The sequence below is a fragment of the Malus domestica genome, chromosome 10 (assembly GCF_042453785.1).
Source record: "Malus domestica chromosome 10, GDT2T_hap1".
Taxonomy (NCBI): domain Eukaryota; kingdom Viridiplantae; phylum Streptophyta; class Magnoliopsida; order Rosales; family Rosaceae; genus Malus; species Malus domestica.
The window spans coordinates 39,555,302-39,580,315 of record NC_091670.1 but is presented as its reverse complement, the minus strand read 5'-3'; the positions used below and the strand labels follow the sequence as shown (position 1 = coordinate 39,580,315).

Genomic DNA, 25,014 nt, shown 5'->3' with positions numbered 1-25,014 from the left:
TTTTTAATGTAAAAATATGATTTTCGTTAAAATTCCCTATTTATAATTCTAACCAAAACTCGACATGAAAATACTACAATACATTAACCATTTCCAAATCCCCTTGGCAATCTGATTAATACCTATCATTCGAAAAGCATCTTCGAAGTAGTAATTGGGTTTGCCACCCCCAAATAGGAAAACGCATCTTCAACGAAGGTAGCAATTCAATTAGCAAATTACAAATTCAATTGCTACTTCTTCAACCGAACAATACTTAAGTATCCACCGGTGAGTTACCACCTTTACGGATAAATTATTTTCTCCAGGCTATATAAGCCATAGCCTATGTTATTACATTTTCGATTGCAATATATGCATAAGAGCGCTCACTCTCTCTGTGCCAAAACCGCTATATCTCGACAGAGATGTGTTATTAGCAAGCTTATTAACGACCGATTCACGTCGGTAAAATGTTGCTTCTACGGTGGGAGTGAGGGTGAGCTAGCCGTCGGAAGGGAATCTGCACGGCTCAACTCCCCAAGTCTTCTCCGCGTAATCGCGGATTGTTCTATCGCTGCTGAATCTCCCAGACCCGGCCGTGCTAAGGATGCTCATCTGAGTCCACTTCTGTGGATCCGCAAATGCTTTATCAGCAGCGGCCTGTAGTCATATACAGATGCAAATACCATGCACCAGATCAAGTTATTAAACACCAAAATGTGCATATACGCATTGGTTTGGGACTGCCGAGAAAACACAAACACAAACACATTACCTGTGCCTCTAAATAGCTTTCGAAATCAGATCCAAGCAGATAGAAGTCGTTGCCCTCCACCTTGTCGCATAGAGATTCGAAATAGTCTTTAAAGCCGAAATGACCATCTCGGACCATCCTACACATAATAAATACCACAGCAAAATTAGAACCTTGACACAAATCGCTAACCGGCTAAGTTGAGAGTGGTTAAGTGATTGAAATTGCCTACCTGAGAACGCGTGCACATTGCAGCGGCATTTTATGAGCAGATCCTTCCTCGCGCAATTTGGGAACTTCGTCAATCTTTGCGCCAAACAAAAACTGGGGAAAGAAAATTTGTACGAGAATTATCTCTGCTATACTAATGACAAGTATAAACTGATCTAAAATCTTGAAATGGTGAACACATAGATGCCGTCTTACTGCAGTTGCAGCAAAAGAAAATTTCAGTTGGTTAACAATACTTGATGTCCCAATTAGTTGAATCCAACTACATCAAGCTGGCTGGGTATCTTTAGAGAATGTCGAAAATTACCAGGTTGTCTGCCCCTATTTCTTCAACAATTTCAACTGTAGAGCCATCTTCTGTAGCTAAGAGTAAGCATCCATTCATAAGAAACTTCATGCTTCCGGTTCCAGACGCTTCATGTCCTGCGGTGCTGCAAAGGAATTGTCGCATATTATTCGATGCATATGCATACTACAGACTACAGAATTTCCAGACAGTAGAGCCTTGTATAATGACCATGCAAGAGGGAATATGCATATGTACCTCCTTACCATCAACATCACTATTAGGCATGCAAGCAAAATAGCAAGATCTTAATTGAAAACCTTGGTGAGGTAGATAATAGTCTAACGATCTTGTCATTGGGCTATACTGTACTGTTAAATGGAAGTCGCTTGAACGGTAATGTTGAGATATCATTATGAAAAGTTCTATAAAATTGAAGTTTGGCAAGAAACTCTGCATAGTATTTTAAAAGGCTGTGTTTTTGGGGTTTCGTCAAATCAAATTAATCAACATGCTGCAAAGTTTACAGACCTTAGGTGTTGTGAAAGGTCAGCCCCGGGTATTACCAATTCAGCAACCGATACATTATAATCAGGAATGAAAACCTGGAATAACAGAGAAATTGCATCAGAATAACAGATAACAATATCCATATGTAGACTGCAAAGACCAGAGACTATCTTATGTTAGTTCCCTCAAATACTTGTACAAAACAAGAAGGATAGGAAGAACACACAGAGGGATACAGAATTCTCTCTCTTACCAGTTTTAACAGATCGCCAACATCATCATCATTATTTATTTTTTCTGCTACAGCATGACAAAGTTTGATAATCTTCTTTGCAATTTCATAACCAGGAGCAGCCTTTCCTCCAATAATACAAACACGAGGCACAACCTTATTCCGTTGACTTTTCTCCATGTTCTGCAGCAAAGTGCTAAACTTATTAGTTTACTGTGACAAAAAGATGAAAATAGGCATGCACAATTGCTGGAGGGAGGGTAAGGATAGTTCCCTTTAGAAGGTATAGGTGCTGCTTGGTTAATAAGTTCTAAGAATATAGCATGGAATATAATGTCCTTTGCCCTAGAAAACCATCTTCACCTTGATACAATCATATCGATGAATAATGCCAAGTATATTCAGCAACTGTCGTTTGTACTCGTGTATTCGCTTTGTCTGCACGTCAAACATTGCATCTAAACTAACCTGCAGTTGGAATTGATAAAATGCACATGTAAGATCACAGGGAAGGCATACCTTCTAAACAAAAGAGAGAAAAAAATGAATCGGATAGAAGTTCTAAGAACTTGTCATCAAACCAACCTTCACACCACTCATTGCTTCAATGTACTCAGCAAGCCTCATTTTGTTAACCTTCTTAACCTGCAACATGATAATATATAGAATTAAAATAAAAAAGAAGACAAAGCCATAATAGGTTTTCAGTTCCTAAGCAGCTGCACAAATATCAAGCCAAGAGTACCATCATCCATTCTTGTTGAAGGTCAGCATCTGCTGCATACTCACGCAAGCCAGTTAGAAGGTCAACATCACGAATCCAAGCTTCTGTTCCAAGCCATTTTGAGATAAGAGCACACAGGCTAGGGTTACTCACTACAATCCAGCGACGCTGTGAAATCAATGTCAGTACATTATCGCATGCATGCATACATAAACTATATGCTACATTCAATGTCTAACTATGAACCCGTGACGCATCAGTGCATCATTAGAACAACCCTTGAATATGTTATGCGCCGTGAGAAATGTTTTTCAATATAATCACATCATTAGTCTTGCATAGAATTTGTAGATGTTATAAACTTCATACCTGGGTAACACCATTAGTCTTGCACTGAAATTTCTCAGGCCACAACTCATAAAAGTCCTGTGAAACAAAAGAGGTGTCAGATGACCTAATTTAAGGTATATAAGAAGTTTGAACATCTTCAACTGAATCATAAGTCAAGGGGAAAATGAACTGATGCAAGGAACACATATTACCTTGAATAACTTTGTTTTTAATAATTCTGAATGTACGTTGGAAACACCATTCACAGTATGGGAGCATACAATTGCCAGATTTGCCATTCGGATAGTCTGTCAACTCAAATGGTAATTAACGGTCAAATTGCCAAACATTTTTCTCATCGGACCAAAGGATGCTTAAGTCACTGACAATTAATAAACACCTACGAATGTAGTTTTAAAAGTGAAAGAAAGAAACCAAAGGTACATTATGTCATCATTTAAAAGAGCATGATGCACAGGATTATACTATATGACTGTAAGAATAAGCACAATGGTTTAATCGATAGACTATAGTGTACAAAAGACTACAGATAATACCGGACGTCAACCACGGTTGTAAGACCATCATATATCTACCAGAAGAGCACATTCAAATATACAATGAATTACAAGATAACATGATTTTAGGCATACCTTTGTAGAACCTTCCTCAACAATTGACATCCGGGACAGCCGATTGTAATCTAAACCAATCCTCTTCTTCAACTCTTCCACAAACTTAAAGTTTATGTCATATATAATCTGGAGCAACAAAAAGCGTATCGCAATTATTTAAGTGAGAAGATAATAGTTCCATAAGATACTGGCTATTGAGTAGATAATTCAATGGGAAATTACAATTAGGTTCTAAGGAAAAAGCATAGCAATCTGATGGAAAGGAAACTCTAAAAGTAAAGATGAAATGTTGTAAAAATGGATTTAATATTTCCAAAGACTAGCATACCACTCATCTTGTTACATAAACGTGTGTGTGTGTGTGTGTGTGTGTGTGTGTGTGTAAAAGCTGCCAGGTAAGAGTTACCGGAGAACAAGAATAAGAAGAAATTCATAGTTATCGGAGACTCGTTAGAATAGCACTTGTAAATGACGCGGGAGAAGACTGCCCAGTAAATCAACAGGGATTTTCTCCAACCCTTCAGCAATTACTGCGTGTATTGTGAACGAAAAGATTTTGCAAGCAATGTCCCATGCTTCATTCCAACCCAAATTCTCTTCATCAACAAGCACTCTCATAACCTCAGCTATTGCAAGAGATGGGTGAGTATCATTCAGCTGCAGAGCAACCTAATTAAGACAAGGAAAAATGAGCCAATAAAAATGACAAACAGAAAAGCAAACCTGAATAACCGTATCAGTAAGAATTCCCAATATGCCAAAGGAAAAGTAAAGTTATCCTTTTATTAATTGTGGCTAAAACAATAATGTCAAAATGATGAGTAAAAACACTGGCATCATGAAATAAGCCACCAGATTGGGTTATATATTCTCTATTCCTTACAAATCAAAATATGATAAAACACATGGTACTGCGATTTAAACCTTTTCTGGAAATTCATCAAAGTTAGTGTGACCATCTTTAAACCTCCGAATAATGTCTTGTATGGATGCAGAGACAAAGAAATATTGTTGTTTCAACCGCAGTTCCTTCCCCTGTAAGATAGGGCAAAGTGAAAAGGCAATATCACTACATACCAAACAACAATAAACTAAAAATGACATGAGTCATTCACTTGGAAAATTGAGTGGGTAGCTGAGTAGATGAATTTTATTCCAAACATCGAAGAGACTAAACATTAAAAAACATGCAGATAAAACAAAAGAACAATAACTATAAAACCATGTTTCTGTTCATCTTCTTCTTCAAATAAGTAAACATGATTTCCCAATCCCTTACGTTTGACTATTCAACCTGCCTAGAGAATTCTTATACAGAATGCTAGATGACAATATGTTGATAAACTGTCCTGGAATGTACAAAAACCTTAACGAGAAGCAGTATAGAAAATCTTCAACTCATTGAAGGTAGTGAGTTTCTGGATGAACACACCATCTTTCGAATACTATACTACATATTTTAAAAATACATTTTAAATAAGCAATAAATACCAAATGACCACATTAAGAAGAAACCAGCAAACCTGAAAGGAACGGTCATCAGGGTACAAAACACTGCTTATATTTTCTGCTTTCTGTCTACTAACAACAGCATTGATGTAATCTCCAGTATTATAAGCTTCCTGCATACACGGAGTATTACATAGAAAAGTTAATTACACCTAAAATTTCTAGGAGGCAAGAGATGGATTCTATTGAACTGTGAAAAATAATTGGAGAGAAAGATATTGAAAATGCATGTCCGGAAATGCATAATGTTTAACGTTAGTACAAACTTACCATATCATGTTGATCACTTGGTTTTCCGGCCCATAAACGGAGAGTAATGGTATTCCTTGTTCCGTAACCAGGTATAGGATTATCATAAGCCACAGCTTCTACCTAGCAGTGTGGAGACAAACCACTAAGCTGAAATAACCAATTATATTCATCATGTTTACAAGATGCAAACCATCTTGCATATATAAAACAAACAATATTGAAAGATTTGTAGAAGAATGCAGCCTTAACTATGTAATGGAGTTATTGTCTTACCACTTCTCCAGGGGTCCAAATATTACGTTTTTCTCCATTCAGATTTTCCTCCTCGACGACCCCGTAGAACTTATCCATGTACATAATAAGAAGAACAATTAGTAAAGCTTTGGAAGTTTTAGGTTAAGTTTTAGGAGATATGATGGATATCAAGACAATACCTTTACTGGATACGTTACATGAACCCGCTCTGTCTCCCAAGGATTTCCAAAGTTTAACCAGAAATCAGGTTGTTCATGTTGGAAGCCATCTAGTATGACCTGGCGGAATAATCCATATTCGTAACGTAGTCCATAACTGCAAATCAAATATGCAACATCATAAATTACATTCCACGTAATAAACTGTTGGCAAATAACTAGTTCCATAATAAAACTGGCGTGGAATTTTTGTACTAATTAACAAGTTCAGTTGTCAAAACCGTTAACTTATAGGACAAGTGAGGCACATAAAGGCACTTCCTATTGGATCAATAGTCTGTTGGTTTCTCCAGAGAGTGTTTCTATTCTAATAAAAAAACTGCAATGAATCATGTCTGCTGCATTTATTTATCGAATGGGATGGGAATTACAGTACATACAATAGAGGTAACCCTCCCTGAGTCCCTTCCCTAGACTTCCAAGTCTTGGAGAAGGAAAGAGGCCAAAGAGCTAAAAGGGCCTCGTCATCCTATTATTAAATGACAAAACTTCAATGGAGGTATTACCGTATAAGATTAGTTTATGCTAATAGAGAGTCGACATACCCCCATGCAGGATAGTCCAGAGTTGCCATAGAATCCATTTGACAAGCTGAAAGACGGGCTAAGCCACCATTACCAAGGGCAGCATCTCCTTCCTTGAAATATCAGGGGAAAAAAAACTTATCCAAAAGAAGACTAAAGTATAAATTCCATAAAAAGGGGGTTGTCCATAAAACTCTAGAGCAAAGTTGTTCCACCCATCAATATAAGAAACAAAGTAGGGTAGTCAAAAAGCAATGTCGCAGATTCACTGGAATAATTTTTCAAATAAGAGATTTACGAAGAAAAGAAAAGCATACAAAACAGGAAAAAAAAAAGAAAAAAAAAGAAAAAAAAAGGTGGGCATGCTGACCTGCTCTGCCAAAACTTCAAACTCAAAGCCAAGCTGGCTTAAAGCATCGGCATATTGGTCCCGAATGCCAAGGTTGATGACACTATTCGACAAGGAACGACCTGACAGCTCAAAAACAATAATATTTCAGTAGAGCAAGCCAGAAGCTACATCAAACAGATACATACAGCACTTGAATTAGGAACTCATGAAAAACTACAAGTCACATCACTGCAAGATTAATCTATCCGAGGCCGATGATTAACAGACAGTAGCATCAGCAAAAGTGCATAGATTGGATAAAGCAACTCCAATTGAAGTACACAAATAATACCCATAAGAAACTCAAGCGAGAGGAAGTATACGCGCTTAGGGTCTTTCCTCTTGAAGTAAAGTTGAGTATCATGCGAACGCTCGATCAGCCGGTCTCTCACACTATGCGCTAGAGCCTTCAAAATACCCATAAAATTAAATAAATACACATTTGATTAACTTTAACAAAACTCAGAAAACCCAAATCAAAACAAAATCATAAACAATCAAAAGTGAAGAACTTTTCCCGCCAAAATTGAGAACACACAACTTCTGCACTCTTGTGCCAAATTTGGAAGCTGCTAGATCAAAACAAACGGAAAATTAAGCCAAAAGACTACAAATTTTCAAGTGACATTACCTGATAAGCCTCAAAGTCATCGAAGCTGAAGCGGGACCTGGCCACCGTGTACTCAACGTGATGAAGAATGTCTTTCTGAAGGCTAATTGAGTCATTTTTCAAGAACCCATCCATTAGCGCGAACATCCTCTCGGCCTTAGCGCCGTCCGAGCCAAATGTCAGGCCTAGACCCGACCCGGGACGGCGGACTACGACGCCCCTCGTGGTGGGACTCGTGGGACCAACAGAGATCGAACCACCGTCCTCGATGGCTTCCGCCAGGGCATTCTTGATCCGCTCGAGGTTCTCCGGGTCGCTGATCTTCGCGCCGCGGGAATCGGTGACGAAGAACCGCTTTACGAAGTATTCACCCTCGAATTCGACGGTGGCCTTGTCGACGTGGAGGCCGAGGACTTTGAAGACGCGGGTGATGACCTGGAGGAGGCCGATGCGGTTCCGGGCCCGGATCACGAAGACCGTGGCGGACGGGTCGGATTCGGACTCTGGGATTTCGACCGTGACTGACGACGTGGCGGAGGGCGGTTGGGCGGCGGAGGCGCGTATCGGTTTTGCGACACGAGTGCGGGTGTAGGGAACCGAAGAACGGCGTGGTCTCGAGCAGGTTCGAGAATGTTGCGGAAATGGAGGGGGCGGAGAGGTGGAAGATGAGTATGCGAGCTTCGGTTGGTCATTGATGGGGAGAAATCGTGACGATATCGTCGACATTGTAGAACTTGGGTGTTTGCAGAGATCGCATTCGAGTGTAGAGAGAGAGAGGTTGGGGGTCTAGAGGTAGACGACGAAGGAGGGACCTTTGAGTGCAATCACAGGGAGTCTGTGAGTGAACGACCGTGATGGTAGGAAAAAGGGGTTTTTGGACTTTTCGGTTTTGGAGGGGAAGGGTGAGGATAGCAAGTGGACGACCTCATGTGTTTATGGTGAGCTTTCGTTATTTCTTGTCTCATCAAATAAATAAACAAATCATCAAGAATATATTACTCGTACATAAATTATTGATTTGCTCTATACATTTGAATGACTAAATAATTTATCATTAAAATGGTTTTTTTATAGGAGTGACATTCAAATGAACGTAAAGAAATTGAATTGTTCTGATTTTGAAATTTATACGATGAAGATACGTTATTCTCAAGAAAGAAATGAGTTCATCACCAAAAAGAAATGAAATAAAATAAAATTGCAATGAGGCTGAGCTGGTTTGAGAAGCGATTATAAATTACCAAAAGTTAGAATTTTGGAGTTGAAGGAGATGATTGCACAATAATTAATTAAATGGATCCTCGTCATTGGATCCAATGAGCAATGGGATTGATGAATCTTGTGGATGCGTAGATAAAAAGGCAATCTTCATTGGTTTTGGCAAAAGGCAAAGCAAGATGAGCAAGCAAATCGTACATGGCACACACATTGCAAAGCCACCCCCACACCATCATATTATCAAGAGCAATTTACGTGGTACGAAAATTTAATTATTTTAATATTTCACGGCCATAATACAAAATTAAGCAAAAAAAGAATTACACGTACCATTACAACCCCCAACAAGCTTTTGATACTTTTCACCGGAGATGGTCTCTTGCATCACAAGGTGCCGGCGAACTTCCCCATCATTCTCCAAGAATAGCTTGAGCAATTCTTGAAAAATTTACTCAGCATTGCCACGCCCGGTTGCGTCTCAAACATTGGCGTGGCACTCTAGTGCCTTAGATTCCAAAACACTATATGAGGCACAACATTCTCTCTCTCCTTATACCTCCTTTGTGCTTTGTCTTTTTCTGTTGGCCAATTTCGAAATGAAACTTTGGGTTTCATCTTTACTTAAGTGAAATGTCTTAAATTCGATTCTCACCAAAGGAGAATTTTAATCATATTATTGCTAGCTCATTGTGAAGTTAAACTCACACTCTCTCTATACTACAGATAATATCGTTTGTTCCAAATTTTTTTTTTTTTTGAAACTTTAGGTTTCTAGTTGGGCCTTTTAGACCATCTCCAACCCTTGGCCTAAAACCTAAAATTTTTAGCCCATAAAATTTAGGTTTTAACCTATAAATAGTTTTTCTGCTCAAATCCTTATAGCCCAAATTTTTTAGCCCGAAATTATTAAAGATTTAGGCTAATTTTTTCTTTTAAGTAATTTTTTTTTTTAAATTATGTACACTATCTGACACACCCCGATCCAGAATGTCCACCTGGACTCCGAATCAGGTTGTGTTGGCCTCCATGCGACGAAACTATAAGGTGTAGTGATGTGGAACATGTGAATAAATTTAAACCTAAAAGTGCCTAATTATAAGAGTGCGCTAGTGAGCCACACGTGATGTCAGAGCATAAGTAAAGTACAATAAAGGTAAAAGGGGAATTATACCATCAGTAGTATTCCCACAACAACAGTTTGCCAGAAATCCTCGTCGACACAAAAGCTCAGCCACTAAAACCTGTAGGGCAAAAAACAAGGGTGAGTGAGCCTAAAAATAAAGTTTTATAAAAAAACCTTTTCGAAAACATAATAACCCCTCATCGTAAAACAAGTATAGTTTTCAAAATATACATACTACGTATAGTAAGAAAATTCTTACCGTGCCTGCAATATCTCAAGAATTCAATACGGCACAATATTTCATAAGTAATCACACGACGTTCATAATCGTATAAGCTCGCATAAGCAATATATCATATCAAGTGCTCATCGACACATGATAACACACGAGTTTATGCAAAGATATTATGACGTGAACATGACTGGGTGTAACAATGATATACACTTTAGTACTACAATCACATGAAGACTAGCTCTATGTGCAGCACATACAAGTCCTATTTGCCTATAGCAATCTAGGATAGGACTGGCACCTACAATGGATCCAAAGTGAGCGTACAGTGCGATGTGCACATACATGTGAAATATTGGCTCTGGCCTGGGCGAGTACCAACACCGGTGCAACAACGATGAGCAAATAATGTAATTACGATCACACAACAGTAAATCGACAATTCACATTGACATAATAATAAATAAAATATTAATCATGGCCGTAATTAAAATCCCATAAAGGTACGTATACCTGTGCATCCTGTAGGATTTATGATTATTTCATAATTTTCCGTTATTTTGCTAATTCTTATAAGCATTAGTCTAACCTAGGCATTCGTAGGAAACTCTTTTTTAAATGTATAAATGGAAACTAAATTGGCATATAATATTTAAAAGCAAAAACTCACTCACAGATACTTGCGAGGACATAGTCGTTCGAACCAGGAAAGCCAAAGTCTCCAATAGTAATTGCACCTAAGCATATTATTGGGACTCATTAGTAAAACTCAACTTAAACGACTAAATTTGGGAAAATGAAGTGCGGATTCAGAATCAAAGCGTCAAAATACGCTACGGGGGGTCCCAGGAAAATTTTATAAAAAGTAAGTAGTCAACGAAAGTCAATACTCTCGCCTCTAGGGCATTTTCGTCAATTCACATTTTTAAAATTTATAAAATCGTAAAATTAGGGATGGATTGTCACACTATCCTAATTTAATTTTATGAACATTTTAACCTAAAAATATTTAGATTCCGATAAATATTGAAAAATCATTACATTTGGGTGAATTTTGAGTTAAATAAAAATTTTAATTAATTTAGTCGTTGTATTTAAATATGGACACTTAGATCTTTTTTGTTACTATTAGATTTAATTATATTCAATTTCAACCGTTGGATTTAATAAATCCTAAGGGACATGCCTACATGAGTGGGGTTTTGCTGGTGCTGCCCACACCATTTTCTGGGCTATTTCTGACTTTGTTTTAGGTTTTAGGTTTTAGGTCCAATTTTAAACTTGGGTTGGATTTTTTTTTGGGGGGGGGGGGGAATATAAGGGAGAAAATAGGTTATAGGCTAGAATTGGAAATTGTCTTATATGATTACCAAATTTCCCTCCAGATCGTTTTGGTGAGAATCCTAGAGCTCCGTGAATCGTGTCTATTCATCGTACATCATGCGATCAGTTTCTGTCAAGTACTATTTGTGTTTAATTTTAAATAAAAATATTTAAAATAATTTATAACCGTATGATATACGATGGATAGATACGATTCACGGATCCTCCGGAATTCTTTAAAAATGATCTGGTGAGGATCCGGATTCACCAAATTTGACCCAACAGAATTTGCATTACCACGTCATTATTTACAAACAAAAACCAGAGAGTGAACTTTATCTCGAAAGTTCCACACCGCTCTGGTTCCTTCCACAAGTAGGCCTCTTTTCCCTTCCACATCCCCTGTTCGTCAAATAATCTCAAAGCATCTTCCGATATAAATTCACAGCCTTCAAGCACTCGAGCCATCGGCAAAGCTTTTTGCAGGAAGATAATAATAATTACAAGGCAAAAACAAGGAGAAAAAAAGAAGAAGAAGAGATGGGTGTGGATTACTACAAGCTTCTGCAGGTGGACAAGAACGCCAGCGACGACGATTTGAAGAAAGCTTACAGAAAGCTCGCCATGAAGTGGCACCCTGATAAGAACCCCACCAACAAGAAGGAAGCCGAGTCCAAGTTCAAACAGATCTCTGAGGCCTACGAGGTTCGTTTTCCTTGCACTTTTCTTCTTTCACTCTGTTTTTTTTTGAGGAATTTATATTGATTTCGGTTGAAATTAGTGTTTTTTTAATCTGATAAGAGAAGGTTTTTCATCTGGGTTTTGGATTTCGAAGCTAAATTGCCTGTTTTTTTTTTCATCTAAAAATTCCTCAAACGGCATAAAAATTCAATCTTCTCACGTTTTGTAGATTTATACAGGAACACTTTTTTAAAACTAAAAATTCAATCTTTGCACGTTTTTGGAGACTATAAATAAAACCCAGAACCTGGAATCTGATTTTCTGTGTTTTTATTTTGTAGGTTCTGAGTGATCCCCAGAAAAGAGCAATTTATGATCAATACGGAGAAGAAGGCCTGAAAGGCCAAGTGCCGCCGCCGGATGCCGGTGGGCCTGGCGGTGGAGCTACCTTCTTCCAAACTGGGGACGGTCCAAATGTGTTTAGATTCAACCCCAGAAACGCCGACGACATTTTTGCTGATTTCTTTGGGTTCTCGAGCCCCATGGGTGGAATGGGAGGCGGAATGGGCGGTGGCGGCATGAGGGGTGGAAGGTCTTTTGGTGGAATGTTTGGGGAGGACGTGTTCAGTTCATTCGGAGAAGGCCGGCCCATGAGTCATGCGCCACGAAAAGCTCCACCTATAGAGAAGAGGTTGCCTTGCAGCCTTGAGGAGCTGTACAAGGGGACTACCAAGAAGATGAAGATTTCGAGGGAAATCGCAGATGCAAGCGGGTAAGTTCCTAATTCTTACTCAATTTATGCAAGGAAAACGATTTCCGCCCATCTTTTTCTCCATTCGCACAATTAGTCATGTTCGTTGATTATCCTTTGATTTACTCACTTTCCTGTTGAAAAAGTAGGTGCTCGTGATTAAATTATTCATCAATTTCAACAATGTCAGCATTTGACTGCTTACTAATGTTAGTTTAATGTAGCCGATGTGAGTTAGGTTAGATGACAGGTTCCCGCCATCTTGCACTCAAGTTTGACTTTCTCTTTCCGTAGATTAGAATAGTTTAGAATGCATGTTAGCTAAAAAGAACGCTAGTTTTGCGTGTTGTGTATTTTGGGTTCTCATCTTTTGAAAGTACTAGTAAATGAATGTGTTGGAATTATGTTACGCAGGAAGACCATGCAAGTGGAGGAAATACTAACCATAGAAATCAAGCCTGGCTGGAAAAAGGGAACCAAAATCACCTTCCCGGAGAAAGGGAACGAGCAAGGAAACATAACTCCTGCGGATCTTGTGTTCATAATCGACGAGAAACCACACAGCACATTCACAAGGGATGGGAATGATCTTATTGTCACGCAGAGGATTACTCTAGCAGAAGCTCTAACAGGTTACACTGTCCGCCTGACCACCCTAGATGGAAGGAGCCTCACCATCCCCATCAACAATGTGATTAGTCCAGACTATGAGGAGGTAGTCCCTAGGGAGGGCATGCCCATACCCAAAGACCCCTCCAAGAAGGGTAACCTCAGAATCAAATTCAACATCAAGTTTCCGACAAGATTGAATGCCGAACAGAAGGCCGGAATTAAGAAATGCTTGCAGGCTTGATCAGAATTCGAGCCGATGTGCTATGTGAATCCAAGGGCGCTTGTGTATATTTTTTGGATGGTTGGGATCTTTGTATTACTAGTTTGTCTTTGTAAGGTTAAACATTTGTTTGTCCAATAGAACACTGAGCCATTCTAGCTCTTACCAAAGCAGCGAATAAAGCCTTTGGTCTCAGCTGAATTTCATCTTTTAATTTCTATCTTTGGATCTGACGCTTGAAAATTGATTCAACGACTAAATTAAGAGAGATTCTTGAGATGTAAAGTAAGCGTGTGCCAGCACAAGTGATGTTTAAAGGAATGGTTCTGATTTTTGAGAGTCTCCTTGAAGTTTCTCAAACTAAAAATACAAGAACATGTGTTGCTTGCGGTGGAAGTAACTTGCTCACCTTTTGATTAGGTAAATAAATGGTTTTGTTACACGCTTAATGACTTACGCGTTACACCACAAAACTATTGCAGCTCCCCCTAAACCAGTATCCTCTATCAATACACTACCACTTAACAATTTAATCCATAAAATGGAAATGTTAATCTAATAATTATAATAGCAAAAATCAAGATTTGGGGAGGCCGATATCGATTTCCGTCACCAGGATGAGACGAGCAGCTAGTAAAGCTGCATTATCTAAAACTGTATGCAGCCAGGGTACCTCGGTTGCGCAGAGGCAGTTCATAATTTGATCTTCATTCACTATAGTCATCTGAACTTTCCGACTCTGTGCCATCATCGTTTCTCATCGCGTTTGGCATTTCATCCGAGGCATCACTCATATCGACATCTACATCCCCTTCTGAATCTTCGTCTCTCACTTCTTCCATGACGTTATTGTCATCTTCAGAAGTATCCAAATCGTTGTCACTAGCTTCTACTAAACCCCTGTTCCATCCGCTGGAAGTCCCATCAAACCCAATTTCCCAGTTACCTTGTCCATATCCCACTGCTTGTTCGTCGTCTTCAGATTCCAATGCGCCTCCTTGTTCATATCCTTCTCCTAACTCTCCTTGTTCATATCCCTCTCCCAACTCTCCTTGTTCATATCCCTCTCCCAACTCCCCTTGTTCATATCCCTCTCCTTGCTCGTCACCTTTCATATCGATCTTTTCATCATCCCATTCCTCAGCCAAGTTTCTTGGCGATTCTCCTCCACTCTCAGGGCTGCTGCGTATGTCACTCATACGGCCCAGAGGTGTCCCCTCAACAGCCCTGTTCTTCATTCTCCTCTTTCTAACAGTTCGGCGACCCCGTCCACTCCCTTGTCCCTGCGTTCGTTTTCCCACAGTTCTCAACCCTTGACTCAAATTCTCATTACCCCTAATGTTCCGACGACTTGCCACTGATTTGGGATTATTCACCTTTTTCTGCCACCTTTTACCGCGTCCTTGCTCTCGACCTCCTCTACCACGTCTAAAGCTGTTTCGTCCACTTTTCAGGTGAGTACTGTTGTCTTCCCTCGTGTACTCATTGAGGCCTGCTTCTGTTAGTTCAGTCTCACTCCTCGATGCCAGAAGTCTCATAGGTTGATTCTGTAGACGAAAAAAGCACATGTAAGTTGAATGACACGGTGGAAGATGTATATACACCACCAATATCAATTCAACATCTATGGAATTTCATAAAAGCTGTCTTTTAAAGATTTGCATGCTTTTCTGTCACTAAGTTTCCAGCAGATTCTCTTTCAATTTATTTATTTTTGCTGGGAATACCAAGAGTGAGAGCAGACAGAAAAAGGGAAAACTCACAAGATATTCTCCCACTTCCTTGTCCGCGGTGGGCTCAGGTGTCGCTTGCTTTACATATGTAATTGCTGAATCTATCTCATGAAGCCTCAAAGCCACGGCTGCAGTGGTAAGTGGTATCCAAGGAAGTACAGGAACGGATCCATTGTCAAGATAATCGCGAACAACCCCCAGCTGTTTGCAGGAGCCCAGCAATTCCTCCGTCAGTGCAAAGTGTGATGACAGAAAGTCTTTCTTCACAGCAGTCTCAAACAGAGTCAATGTCTGCAAGGAAGTTTGTCCAAAAATGAGCAATTTATCATATAACAAGTATGGGAACAGACATACGGGGAGCCATGGTCGTACAGGCCCAAAAACTCACGGGTGAGTTGTGAATAGAATAGCATGGAGAAAAATGGATGTGAAATTGATGGATAAACACGATACTTTTCATTTTGTTTGTAAAAAACAAAAAAAAGGAAATCAGAAAAACAAAATTTCTTGGCGGAAGTTTAGATCAGGATATAGGGTTGAGCATAAGATAAAACAAGTAAAGGGATAGAAACCTGTAGAAGTTCTTCCATTGATGATGACGCATTCAGTTTCTCTCCCCACATCTTTCGACGGTCTTCAATCCAAACTGATTGAAGAGCCTCTGGTGGGGTACATACCTGTGAAACAAAAAGTGAGTGATACGTAGACTGAATAAAAATCAAGCGTGGATACATTAGATGCCAGCAGAACCCAAGGTGTAAAGCATTAGTATCTCACCTCAACAAGACCTATTAATGCCTTGAGCAATCTCCTGGCCAAGGGAACAGAAGTACAAGGAATATGGAAATCCCAAGGTTCCAACGTCCTTTTTCTTTTACATTGAATTACATGTTCATTAAAGTCAAAATTTCCGTTGAAGGCATCAAAAGTCTGATGGCAAGTATCGCAGTGGGAATCCTCAAAGTAATAACAACTGAGGCAGACATCACAAACATCAAACAGCGGTCTGCATCTCTCCTTCCCATATTTCGTGGCACATAAGGTAGATGAATTAAAGCATTCTTTCCACATCCACTTCTGAAAATCTTGATACCTTCTCAAGGCAGCCCTTTTCTCAGTTTCACTTCTGTCGAGCTCAATTCTGAAAGAAGAGGAGCTCTGCGTTGTATCAGAATTCAAAGCACAGACTGTACTTTCAGGGCTGTCAAAACGAGAAGGGAAATCAGGACTAGAATCCATTTCGTCGGCTTCATTTTTAACATGGTTTTTACTCGGGCCTGCATGGTTAGGACAATGTGCATTTTTCCGACCATTCTCCCTGAAGGATGCCTCAATCTTTTGCAACATTAAGCGTAAATGAGATTCCCTAATCCCGCGTGTGTCCAGAGCCGTAACAAGAGCATCAAAGGCCTATACAGACAAAGAATTCAAAATATTATGATCAGAAAGCTCTTAAAAAAACTGAAACAACATGTCAAATCTAGCAAGCATAAAATTTAAGCATGCCAACAAGCAGACAAAAACCTATTACAAATGTGACTTGAGAACCTAAGACATACTGCCAACTGAAACAGCATGTCAAATCTAGCAAGCATAAAAGGATAATAAGTTTCTAACTTTGCTGAGAAGCAAATGATGCCCAACACAACTTTGATTCATGTCAAATGGATGAAGGGTTCAATAATGGTTTATCCTAAAGATATAACGTAATCTGCATAACCAAAAACATTCATTTGTGCAAAAAGAAACACCAAACACACACAGACACGTGCCACTGAAACAGATTATAAAAACTGTTAAGCGTTACCCCTTCAGTGTCAATAAGCCTCCAGCTTCCATTGTTCAATTCAATAAAAATTCTGCCTGAACCAGGATCATTTCTTGATGCAGATGCAACAAATTGCCAGTATCGATTATGCCTACGATCTTGACCAAGAGGCAGGGACCTGTATGCATACATCTCTTCTGCTCTATGTGCAATATATGATTTTAACTGTGAGCGTGACCTTTTTGATGCATATGCAAGTTGCTGAGACAAAAAGTTATCAGAACCCATGGAGAAATCTTGGGCTGCTGAGGTCCTTTCAACAGGCACACCATTTAGCTGATTCTGAACACCTTGTGACCCATGGATAGACTTTTGATTTTCTGCAGTGACTGGAGATGCTTCAATGTTTCTGTTATCAACATCCCGTAAGGGACTTTGGCCGTCCTCTACTCCGGTAGCTTGTACTTCAGCTTTGCCTCCCATAAAAGATGGAAAATCTAACCTACCAACATTCTCTTCTTTTAGGCGACTTTTATCCAGCTGTGCCTCTGCCAACATTTGCTTCTTAAGAGCATTTGCAGCTTCTAAGCGATCCTGTTGAATTTTGGTGTCAAATTTAAGTTTTACACAGAAAATACAGCAATACATTGATTTCAAAAACTTGAAGGGAAATATTTACCTCGAGAACAACACGAATGGTGTTTCCTTCATTTGCAACACCAATTAAGGCAACAAGACCTCTAAGACGCTCTTCCACGCTGAGATCAGAATATTCCCCTTCTGTAAGTCCTTGAACCCATGACTCACCTGACTTGCTTTCATCAATCTCCATATTTTCTTGGTCAAGATTACTAGTACTAATATCTACACCTGAAACACACTGTTTTGAGGAAGCACTAGGACAGAATACATCTTTGGAACCAGTGACGGGGGAACATAAAACATCCTTATCAAACTCATTTTTCACAGCAAGTCCAACATCGCCGCATAAACTGTCCTTTCCATTTTCTGAGAAAATAATTACTTCACTGTAATCATCAGGGGATTTCTTTGCAACTGATGGAGTAGCTAAGTCATCAACTTCAGGATCTTCATCAACTTCACATTCAAAGTCTTCGTCTCTTTCAACCTCATCATTTTCAACATCATCTCTTTCAACATCATCGACATCTTCTGCAGCTAAAATTCCATTTTCAAATATCTGAATTTTCTTCCTGGCCGCTGAAAGTACAGCCTCAGCATCAATAGGATCCTTTCTGTAAGCAGCTCGTACACGATATGTTGAAGGAGCTATTCTTTCAAAGAGCTTAGTATCTCTTGTCAAAGCTACAGAAATTGAAGCTTCAGGAGTCTTGCTTGTTGTCAGGTCCCGAAGGCCAGATTTCTTGCAAAAAAAAGAACAGATAATGGACAAATAAAAAGAAATCAGGAATGAGGCACATAAAACCCAATACCAAAAAGACTACTCTTGTCACAAGACTCACAACAGAATTTTTGCTAACAATAAATTTTAGTCACCTGAATCTTTTCTGCAAGATCTAACACTGTTAGTCCCTTATTTCCCTCAAGTGAAAGCACATGAAAAGCTGCAAACTTTACAGTTCCAGGAGTCAACCGGTGTCTAGATCTTCTTGGAGCCAGTAAGCCTTTCTCTTGCATTACTGCAAATGCATTTACAGCTGCGGAACCATTTCGTAGATTAGAAATGGCATCCTGACAACCTTTACCCTGTAATAACAATTGTACGGTGAGTCTTGCAATTTTTAGCAACAAAAGTAAAACAGAAGATACACCAAATCTCTAATGTCTGAATGTACTAATTTGATTGAAGAAAATATACAGAGGAACAGCCACCAATAAGGTGGCTTAACATGAAATATGAACATAAAATGTAGCCGCAATATTAGACTAAGTCTTTGAGCACTGCACTAATACTAGTCGTCAAGCTACGTCTGAATGATATTCATATTGGTTCCTTGTAGTTCTCATTAAGCTAAGTCTGAACTTCGTCATATCGTAGAGTTCAACTCAAAAATCAAACCTAAGCAAAGCCAAACATCTAAGTTTTGATGCTCTTACTTTGAACTAGGATGCCAATTTAACTTGAATTCAAACTACTATCGATACAAACTTCATTTCCTTTTTTCACTACTCTTAACTGATGCAGGAGATAAATAATAAAGAATTGAGAAGGGAACCTCATCCTTATCGGGTGTGTATGACCATGCAATACTCCTTTTCTTCAGCTGTGGCCCAAATCCGGCAGAGAGTGCTAGTTGCCGGAATATTTCAGGCCATGTTAGCAGATTTAAGTGCTGCTGCCAGTTTCGTATATCAAAGCCCCATGCATATGCCTGAAACGAAAGGTAAAATCCAAAATATGAAGAAATATTAGGAAAAAAACAACAAAATGAGCAAACAAAATAACTGCATGCATGAAGAGAGCGGGAGATTACTCCTTCAACAATCTGTGGATGTCCACCTCCAGGATTAGCAGCACCATTTTGATTTATTCCTAATCCAGTAGGAGTCCTTGCAACATCTTCAATATCTTTGATAATCAACCTCAAGAGAGCAACATGGATCTCTCCTAACAACCTTGAATCCTAATATCAAAATTGTATTTAGTCTATGAGCAGCAGAAAACATATGAAGAACAAATAATTAGAAAGCACACTTTTAAAATAAAATAACTCATTGGTGGCTCACATAGTCATGAAATGCTTGAACAAACTCATCAAGGGTAAAGGGCCATAACTCGAGAACATCAGCGAAGGTAATCAAAAATCTCCAAACCTGTTACCATCACAACATTCAAACATCAGAATCGGAGGCATTAATTCAAATATCAGCAACAAAGAATCTACTACAAGTAACATGCATGCCGGAGAGAACAATTAATTTATAACTACAGACACAAAACTAAAAACCATGAGATCACATACCAATAAGACAGTCACATACACCAAATGATATCAGAACAACATCTTTACAAGTGATAGTTAGTCTCCTCTACTAAATAATTAAGTTCCAGAAAGCATCGTTATGGGTCCACAAAACCTAAAGAATAAAAGCTTATCATCGTTTTTCCACAATAGAACTAGGAAACACATGCAAGACCAGGAAGAAAGAGAAGCACGGTGAAACTATCACAATAGCCAGAGGCTGGACCATAGATATTACTGACCTGTGCAGAAGAAATACTGTACCCATAAATTGTACAAGAATGGTTGATATCAGCATATAAGGTACTTCTAAAAGCTCGTATAATAGGAAAAAGGAAGAACGCACCATGAGAAGGTTACCAATATTCGCCTCTGAATTGATCCACGGCTGAATTGCAAATGGTCTTTTTAATTGCACAGACCTAGGTGGGAATGCAACCAAAGAATCTGAACCATAAAAAATCACGTCATTGAATAAATTTATAGAGTTACTACAGACTGCACATTTTATTTGCTCAATTTAGTACATTAAAAGTCCTGGATCGGTCAGAGTCAAGCTTATTAAACTGAATTCAAGAAGATTCAAAAGATTTAACTTCAAAATTCTCTGAATGCGTGCCAGAGAACATACACCAATTGGGAGGATACTGAATAGAATAGTAGATCACATGGATTTATAAAGGGCTAGAAGTTATAATTTGGTACTCTAAGCAGCCATGTCGAGGTAAGAGAGGTATTCATGTTATCAAGCAATGCCTACCTCTGAATGCATCAAGGTTTTGCAGGGTGTCAAGATCAATAGAAATAATGGAGGACAAACCCTTGCTTGCAGCTGCCAACTCCATTAGTTCTAGTTGCTCATCCTCAATAAGCTCCATAGATTCTTTAGCAAGCCTGCGTGCAGTTGCCTTCTCAAGTGCAGCTTTGCGTCTCACTACCTCTCTCTCTTTGCGAAGCTCTTCCTTCTGCCTCCTTTTCTCAGCCTACACAATAAACCCAGGGGGGTTAAGAATTTATCACGTTATGTTGAAAAATCAAAGATACATCACATATGCATTACATTAGTAAGTCCTCGAACTTACTCTTATATACTCTTTCTGTAAAAACTTTTCCCTTCGTTCAATTTCACGTTTTTGCTCACGCTTTAATCTCTCTTCCTCGCGCTGCCTTTCACGCATCAACCTCTCTTCTTCTTTTCGTCTCTCACGGTCTTGCCTTTCCATTTCCTTCCTCATTCGTTCCTCATTCTATAAACAGAAAATTCAAAATATCAGCATACGAACTGCTATGCTTCAGAAACAATTGTTTAGGACTGAAAATAGAACCTTTCTCCTCAGAATATCTTGTTTCTCCAGCTCCTTCCGGATCCGCAGCTCATGAGCTTCAACTTCTTTAGCGATTCTCACTTCTTCACTCTACAAGGCGCAACTAGTTAAGTCCTTGGCTGAGAAAAAGATACTATTAAAATAAAGTTAACTGCACAAGTATACCTTGCGTTTCCTCTCCATTCTCAGAATAGAGTCATTAATTTGATCTTCAGATAATAAATTAGAGTTTTCCGGAGCAACAACAGGGGGATCACTAAACTGAGTATTTACTCTTACGTTAGTGAAGGAGTCCCTTTGTGGTACGCTTCCATCATCAACAGGAGATGAGTAGGGCACCGCTTGCCTCTCCTGCTGAGACAGAAGACGAACACGCGATGCATGACCATGGACATGAACCCTTGACAACGGCTCATTTCCAACAGCAAATGATGAAGTTCTTGCAGATGGACCATCAATGGCTGAATCGTGAAAATGAGATTGAGAGACTTGTCCATATGCATCAGACCGAATACTGGAGTGATCTTGAAGAAAGGGATATTCATGGAGGGTCCTTGGAGCAGCCTGGGATGAAAACTCATTCTAATTCAATGTTTCATCCAAAAAGAATTGAGGATACATGAGTACATAAACACCGACAATTGCATGCAACAGAAAAAGATAAGAATACCAACAGTACAAAATCAATTTAAATGCATTGGTTCCCACAACAAGGAGGAAAAGGGAATGAAAGGGAGAAACAGTATCCAGACAGTTAATAATGAGTTGTTTTGTTACCAGTCATGAAACTAAACACAACTTTAAATCACCCTTATCAAATTAAACTAAGAAGATTTGGACAAAGATACAAATACTCTTGCTAAGATTTCAAACTCAGACTGCTTGAAGCATGTTCAATCGAATTAGAGTTCTAAAAACTGGCACGAAAACTATAGATACTGCTGCAGTCATCGAACAGTACTCAACTGAGTTGCAAAATAATACCACCAACCCTATGTTCGTCCAACCTCCACAAGGTTATCTTGTGGATTTAAGCTTTGAAGGATGTCACATACTAATAAGAAGGGCAGTACGTGTATACCACTTAATGGCTCGCCAGCATCTTATAGAGCAGATGTTATCATATTGCACATACCATCATACGGTGTATAAAAATAATCAATTTATCAAAGAAAAAGGGACAGACTTTATTTGGTTTTGCATCATGACGCTCATATTTGCCCTCCAAAGCATGGGCAGACCGCTTCTGCTGCTCCGCAACTGCTTCACCAAGTAAATAATCAAAAGGGTTAGCAGGAAACCTAAATGCATACCAAAAAATCATTCAAATAACAGGAAATAATATGCTAGGGTCATAACGTGGCTTTTATCAAGCACTAAATCGTATGTATTTTCACAACTTCTCGGATTCCATTGCATTTACTTTGGGTAAAAGTCTATACTTTTAGACCACCGCAAGATGAGAAAATTTGGAACTCAAAACTTTTTTGCTAAACTACCGTGAAGCATAAAACCTTCAAAGCAAATGTTAATCTTAAACCAAACTAGGAACGAAGTTAAACAAACTAGTAAACTTAATTATCAGAAAAACTGGTTATGTATTGACACATTTAAACATAGCAAAACAAAGTCATGAAAATATTTTCTGTTATCTTATACAAGGGAGCACAAAATACAATATACTCAGAGAAAAATAGACCAACATAAACCCACTAACAAGAATATGCACAAAATTCCCTGCACAATGCTGCAATCCAGTCCCACATAAGTCAAGTACAAGGCATTGCTCAATTGAGCTGTAAAATCAACAAGGCAACCCAGTAATTATACCTATAGGTGCCCCAAATGCATCTGGCGGCAAAGGATCAAACTCTATCCCAAGAAGCGGGCCATTTTCCCTCAATGGTTCTCCCAACTGAGCTTCCACACAAGCAATGGCTCTGAGCTCCAATTTCGACTGCGGCGACTCATAATACCTCCTCCCCCTCATTGGAATGTCATCAGCCACACCCCTAGCCACCACATTCCGCAACTGTGCATGACCAAAGGGGCTTGAGCCGGAGCCAGAGCCCGACCCATAATCACTACCCGGCTCTGAGCCATGAGCCAAATCATCCATAGGAGGCTCAGGCAAAGGGGGTGCCAATTTCCGCTGCTTCTTGGGTGGACCCCCTTCCTTCTTGTCCTTCAACCTTCTGTGACAGAACCACATCTGCAACTGCCGATCGGAAAGCCCTAATCTTTCCGATAGCTCAGCCCTAACCGCCTCCGAAGGGTAGGTATCCACTGACCAAAAACCCAAAAATCAAAACAAAAACTTCAATTTCCCCAGAAATCCAAACCAAAAATTACAAAAAAAAAATAATAATAATAATTGACGGAATCGAACTTACAGGCATATGCTTTCTCGAGGGTTTCGAGCTGAAAGGGGGTCTTCATCTGACGCTTGGGCTTGCTCTGCCCCTCACTGGAATTGTTAAATTTACTATTGCTCTCATGATTTTTGTTCTGATTTTCTCCCTCCGATGCCGCCTCCATTGAAATCGAGACCGAGATCTGGGCTTTCACCGAAAGCTTCCGCCTTTCAATCCCTCAAACCTTCAAACCTCGAAACCCCGATCCCCAAATTCTCATAAAAAACTGGGTCTTCCAAAGGAATCCGATTTCCTTGTCCTTTCTCTCTCTCTCTCTAAAACTCTCGTTCGTTCTTTCTCTCTCTCTAAAAACAAAATACCGTACCAGTTAAGGAAGACGAGATCGAGAAGAAAAAAGGCGTAGAATTATCATGATGGAATAATAAGAATACGAAGAATAAACATTTATGAATAAATATATGTTGAATTTTTACGGGGATTGAAAAGAAAACACAACAACAAACAATAACATCACTAACAAAAACAATGATTAATATTAATAATATCGAAAAATAGGAAAAGGGAAAATCAGGGGGGCGAGGAACATTATAAAAACAACAACAGCAACAGTAGTCTTTCCTCCTCCCTCTGATTCCAATTCTAATTCCACCACCTTCCATAATATTTGATTTTTCACTTTTTTGTTTCTTAATTTTTGTGTTTTTTTTAAATTCACATCATGCTACTTTCATGTGAAACGATGACTTTTCAATTTTTAATGTTTGTGTCGTGTGCGTTGGACTCTCAGCTGCTTGTTTTGTTTTGATTTTGCATTTATGTTTTATTTCTTGAATTTTCAGATTTTAAGGTTTTTTTTTTTTTTTTTTTTGCAACAATTTTTAAGGTTCTTTCTTTGTTCTGTTTTCTTCTTTCTTTTCTTTTTTTTTTTTTTTGGTTTTATGTTTATGTTTTTTGTTTTCGTTCAATTAAGTTAATATGTGATTGCATCATATCATCATGTGTGTGCGTGTGTTTATCGAAGGGTTCTTTGTGTTCGTTGGTTTGGATTCTGTGCGTTCGTTGGATGCGATCTTGTCATTGGGTGCGCGATGATCGACCATGTGTTTCTGCTTTCCTCCGTTTGTGGGCCCCGTTTCTGGTTTGTACACCATTGGGCTGGGCTTCCGTGAAGTGGATGATCAGAAAATGGGCTTTCTATATCATCAGCCGGGGCAAGAGAAAGGATTCCAATTTGTCTACTTTGTTTGACAATTCTATTGGAGCGA

The 25,014-nt window shown here is 39.1% G+C and overlaps 3 protein-coding genes across 6 annotated transcripts; 1 reads left to right on the top strand and 2 right to left on the bottom strand.

The window, feature by feature from the left end:
* Window positions 1-90: 90 nt before the first annotated feature.
* On the bottom strand, window positions 91-8,391 carry LOC103446376 (uncharacterized). Its single transcript, XM_008385466.4, has 22 exons — window positions 7,465-8,391; window positions 7,126-7,240; window positions 6,813-6,913; window positions 6,464-6,555; window positions 5,880-6,015; window positions 5,719-5,787; window positions 5,464-5,565; window positions 5,208-5,306; window positions 4,609-4,719; window positions 4,147-4,353; window positions 3,703-3,810; window positions 3,262-3,357; window positions 3,089-3,145; window positions 2,741-2,887; window positions 2,581-2,640; window positions 2,359-2,463; window positions 2,017-2,178; window positions 1,785-1,858; window positions 1,275-1,398; window positions 969-1,060; window positions 758-875; window positions 91-642 (listed from the first exon to the last, which is right to left on the bottom strand). Exons 1-22 carry the CDS (start codon window positions 8,167-8,169, stop codon window positions 484-486), a joined length of 3,039 nt encoding a protein of 1,012 aa, XP_008383688.2. The 5' UTR covers window positions 8,170-8,391; the 3' UTR covers window positions 91-483.
* A 3,264-nt stretch (window positions 8,392-11,655) lies between these two features.
* Window positions 11,656-13,804, top strand: LOC103446377 (uncharacterized). The gene is made up of 3 exons (XM_008385467.4): window positions 11,656-12,044; window positions 12,362-12,792; window positions 13,186-13,804. Exons 1-3 carry the CDS (start codon window positions 11,880-11,882, stop codon window positions 13,622-13,624), a joined length of 1,035 nt encoding a protein of 344 aa, XP_008383689.1. The 5' UTR covers window positions 11,656-11,879; the 3' UTR covers window positions 13,625-13,804.
* A 184-nt stretch (window positions 13,805-13,988) lies between these two features.
* On the bottom strand, window positions 13,989-24,708 carry LOC103446378 (homeobox-DDT domain protein RLT1). Of its 4 annotated transcripts, none has more exons than XM_008385470.4 (18): window positions 23,768-24,708; window positions 23,205-23,660; window positions 22,561-22,634; window positions 21,540-21,938; window positions 21,375-21,464; window positions 21,132-21,296; window positions 20,810-21,032; window positions 20,396-20,496; window positions 19,814-19,900; window positions 19,561-19,710; window positions 19,303-19,458; window positions 18,623-18,832; window positions 17,784-18,488; window positions 17,144-17,698; window positions 16,114-16,746; window positions 15,909-16,013; window positions 15,367-15,627; window positions 13,989-15,150 (listed from the first exon to the last, which is right to left on the bottom strand). In XM_008385470.4, the coding sequence occupies exons 1-18, from the start codon at window positions 23,910-23,912 to the stop codon at window positions 14,311-14,313; spliced, it is 5,355 nt and encodes a 1,784-aa protein (XP_008383692.3). In that variant the 5' UTR covers window positions 23,913-24,708; the 3' UTR covers window positions 13,989-14,310. The 4 variants fall into 4 exon arrangements, with proteins under 4 accessions (XP_008383692.3, XP_070662585.1, XP_070662584.1 ...); XM_070806484.1 differs by having other exon boundaries at window positions 22,561-22,637; window positions 23,768-24,695; XM_070806483.1 differs by having other exon boundaries at window positions 21,540-21,956; window positions 23,768-24,542.
* Window positions 24,709-25,014: the final 306 nt, after the last annotated feature.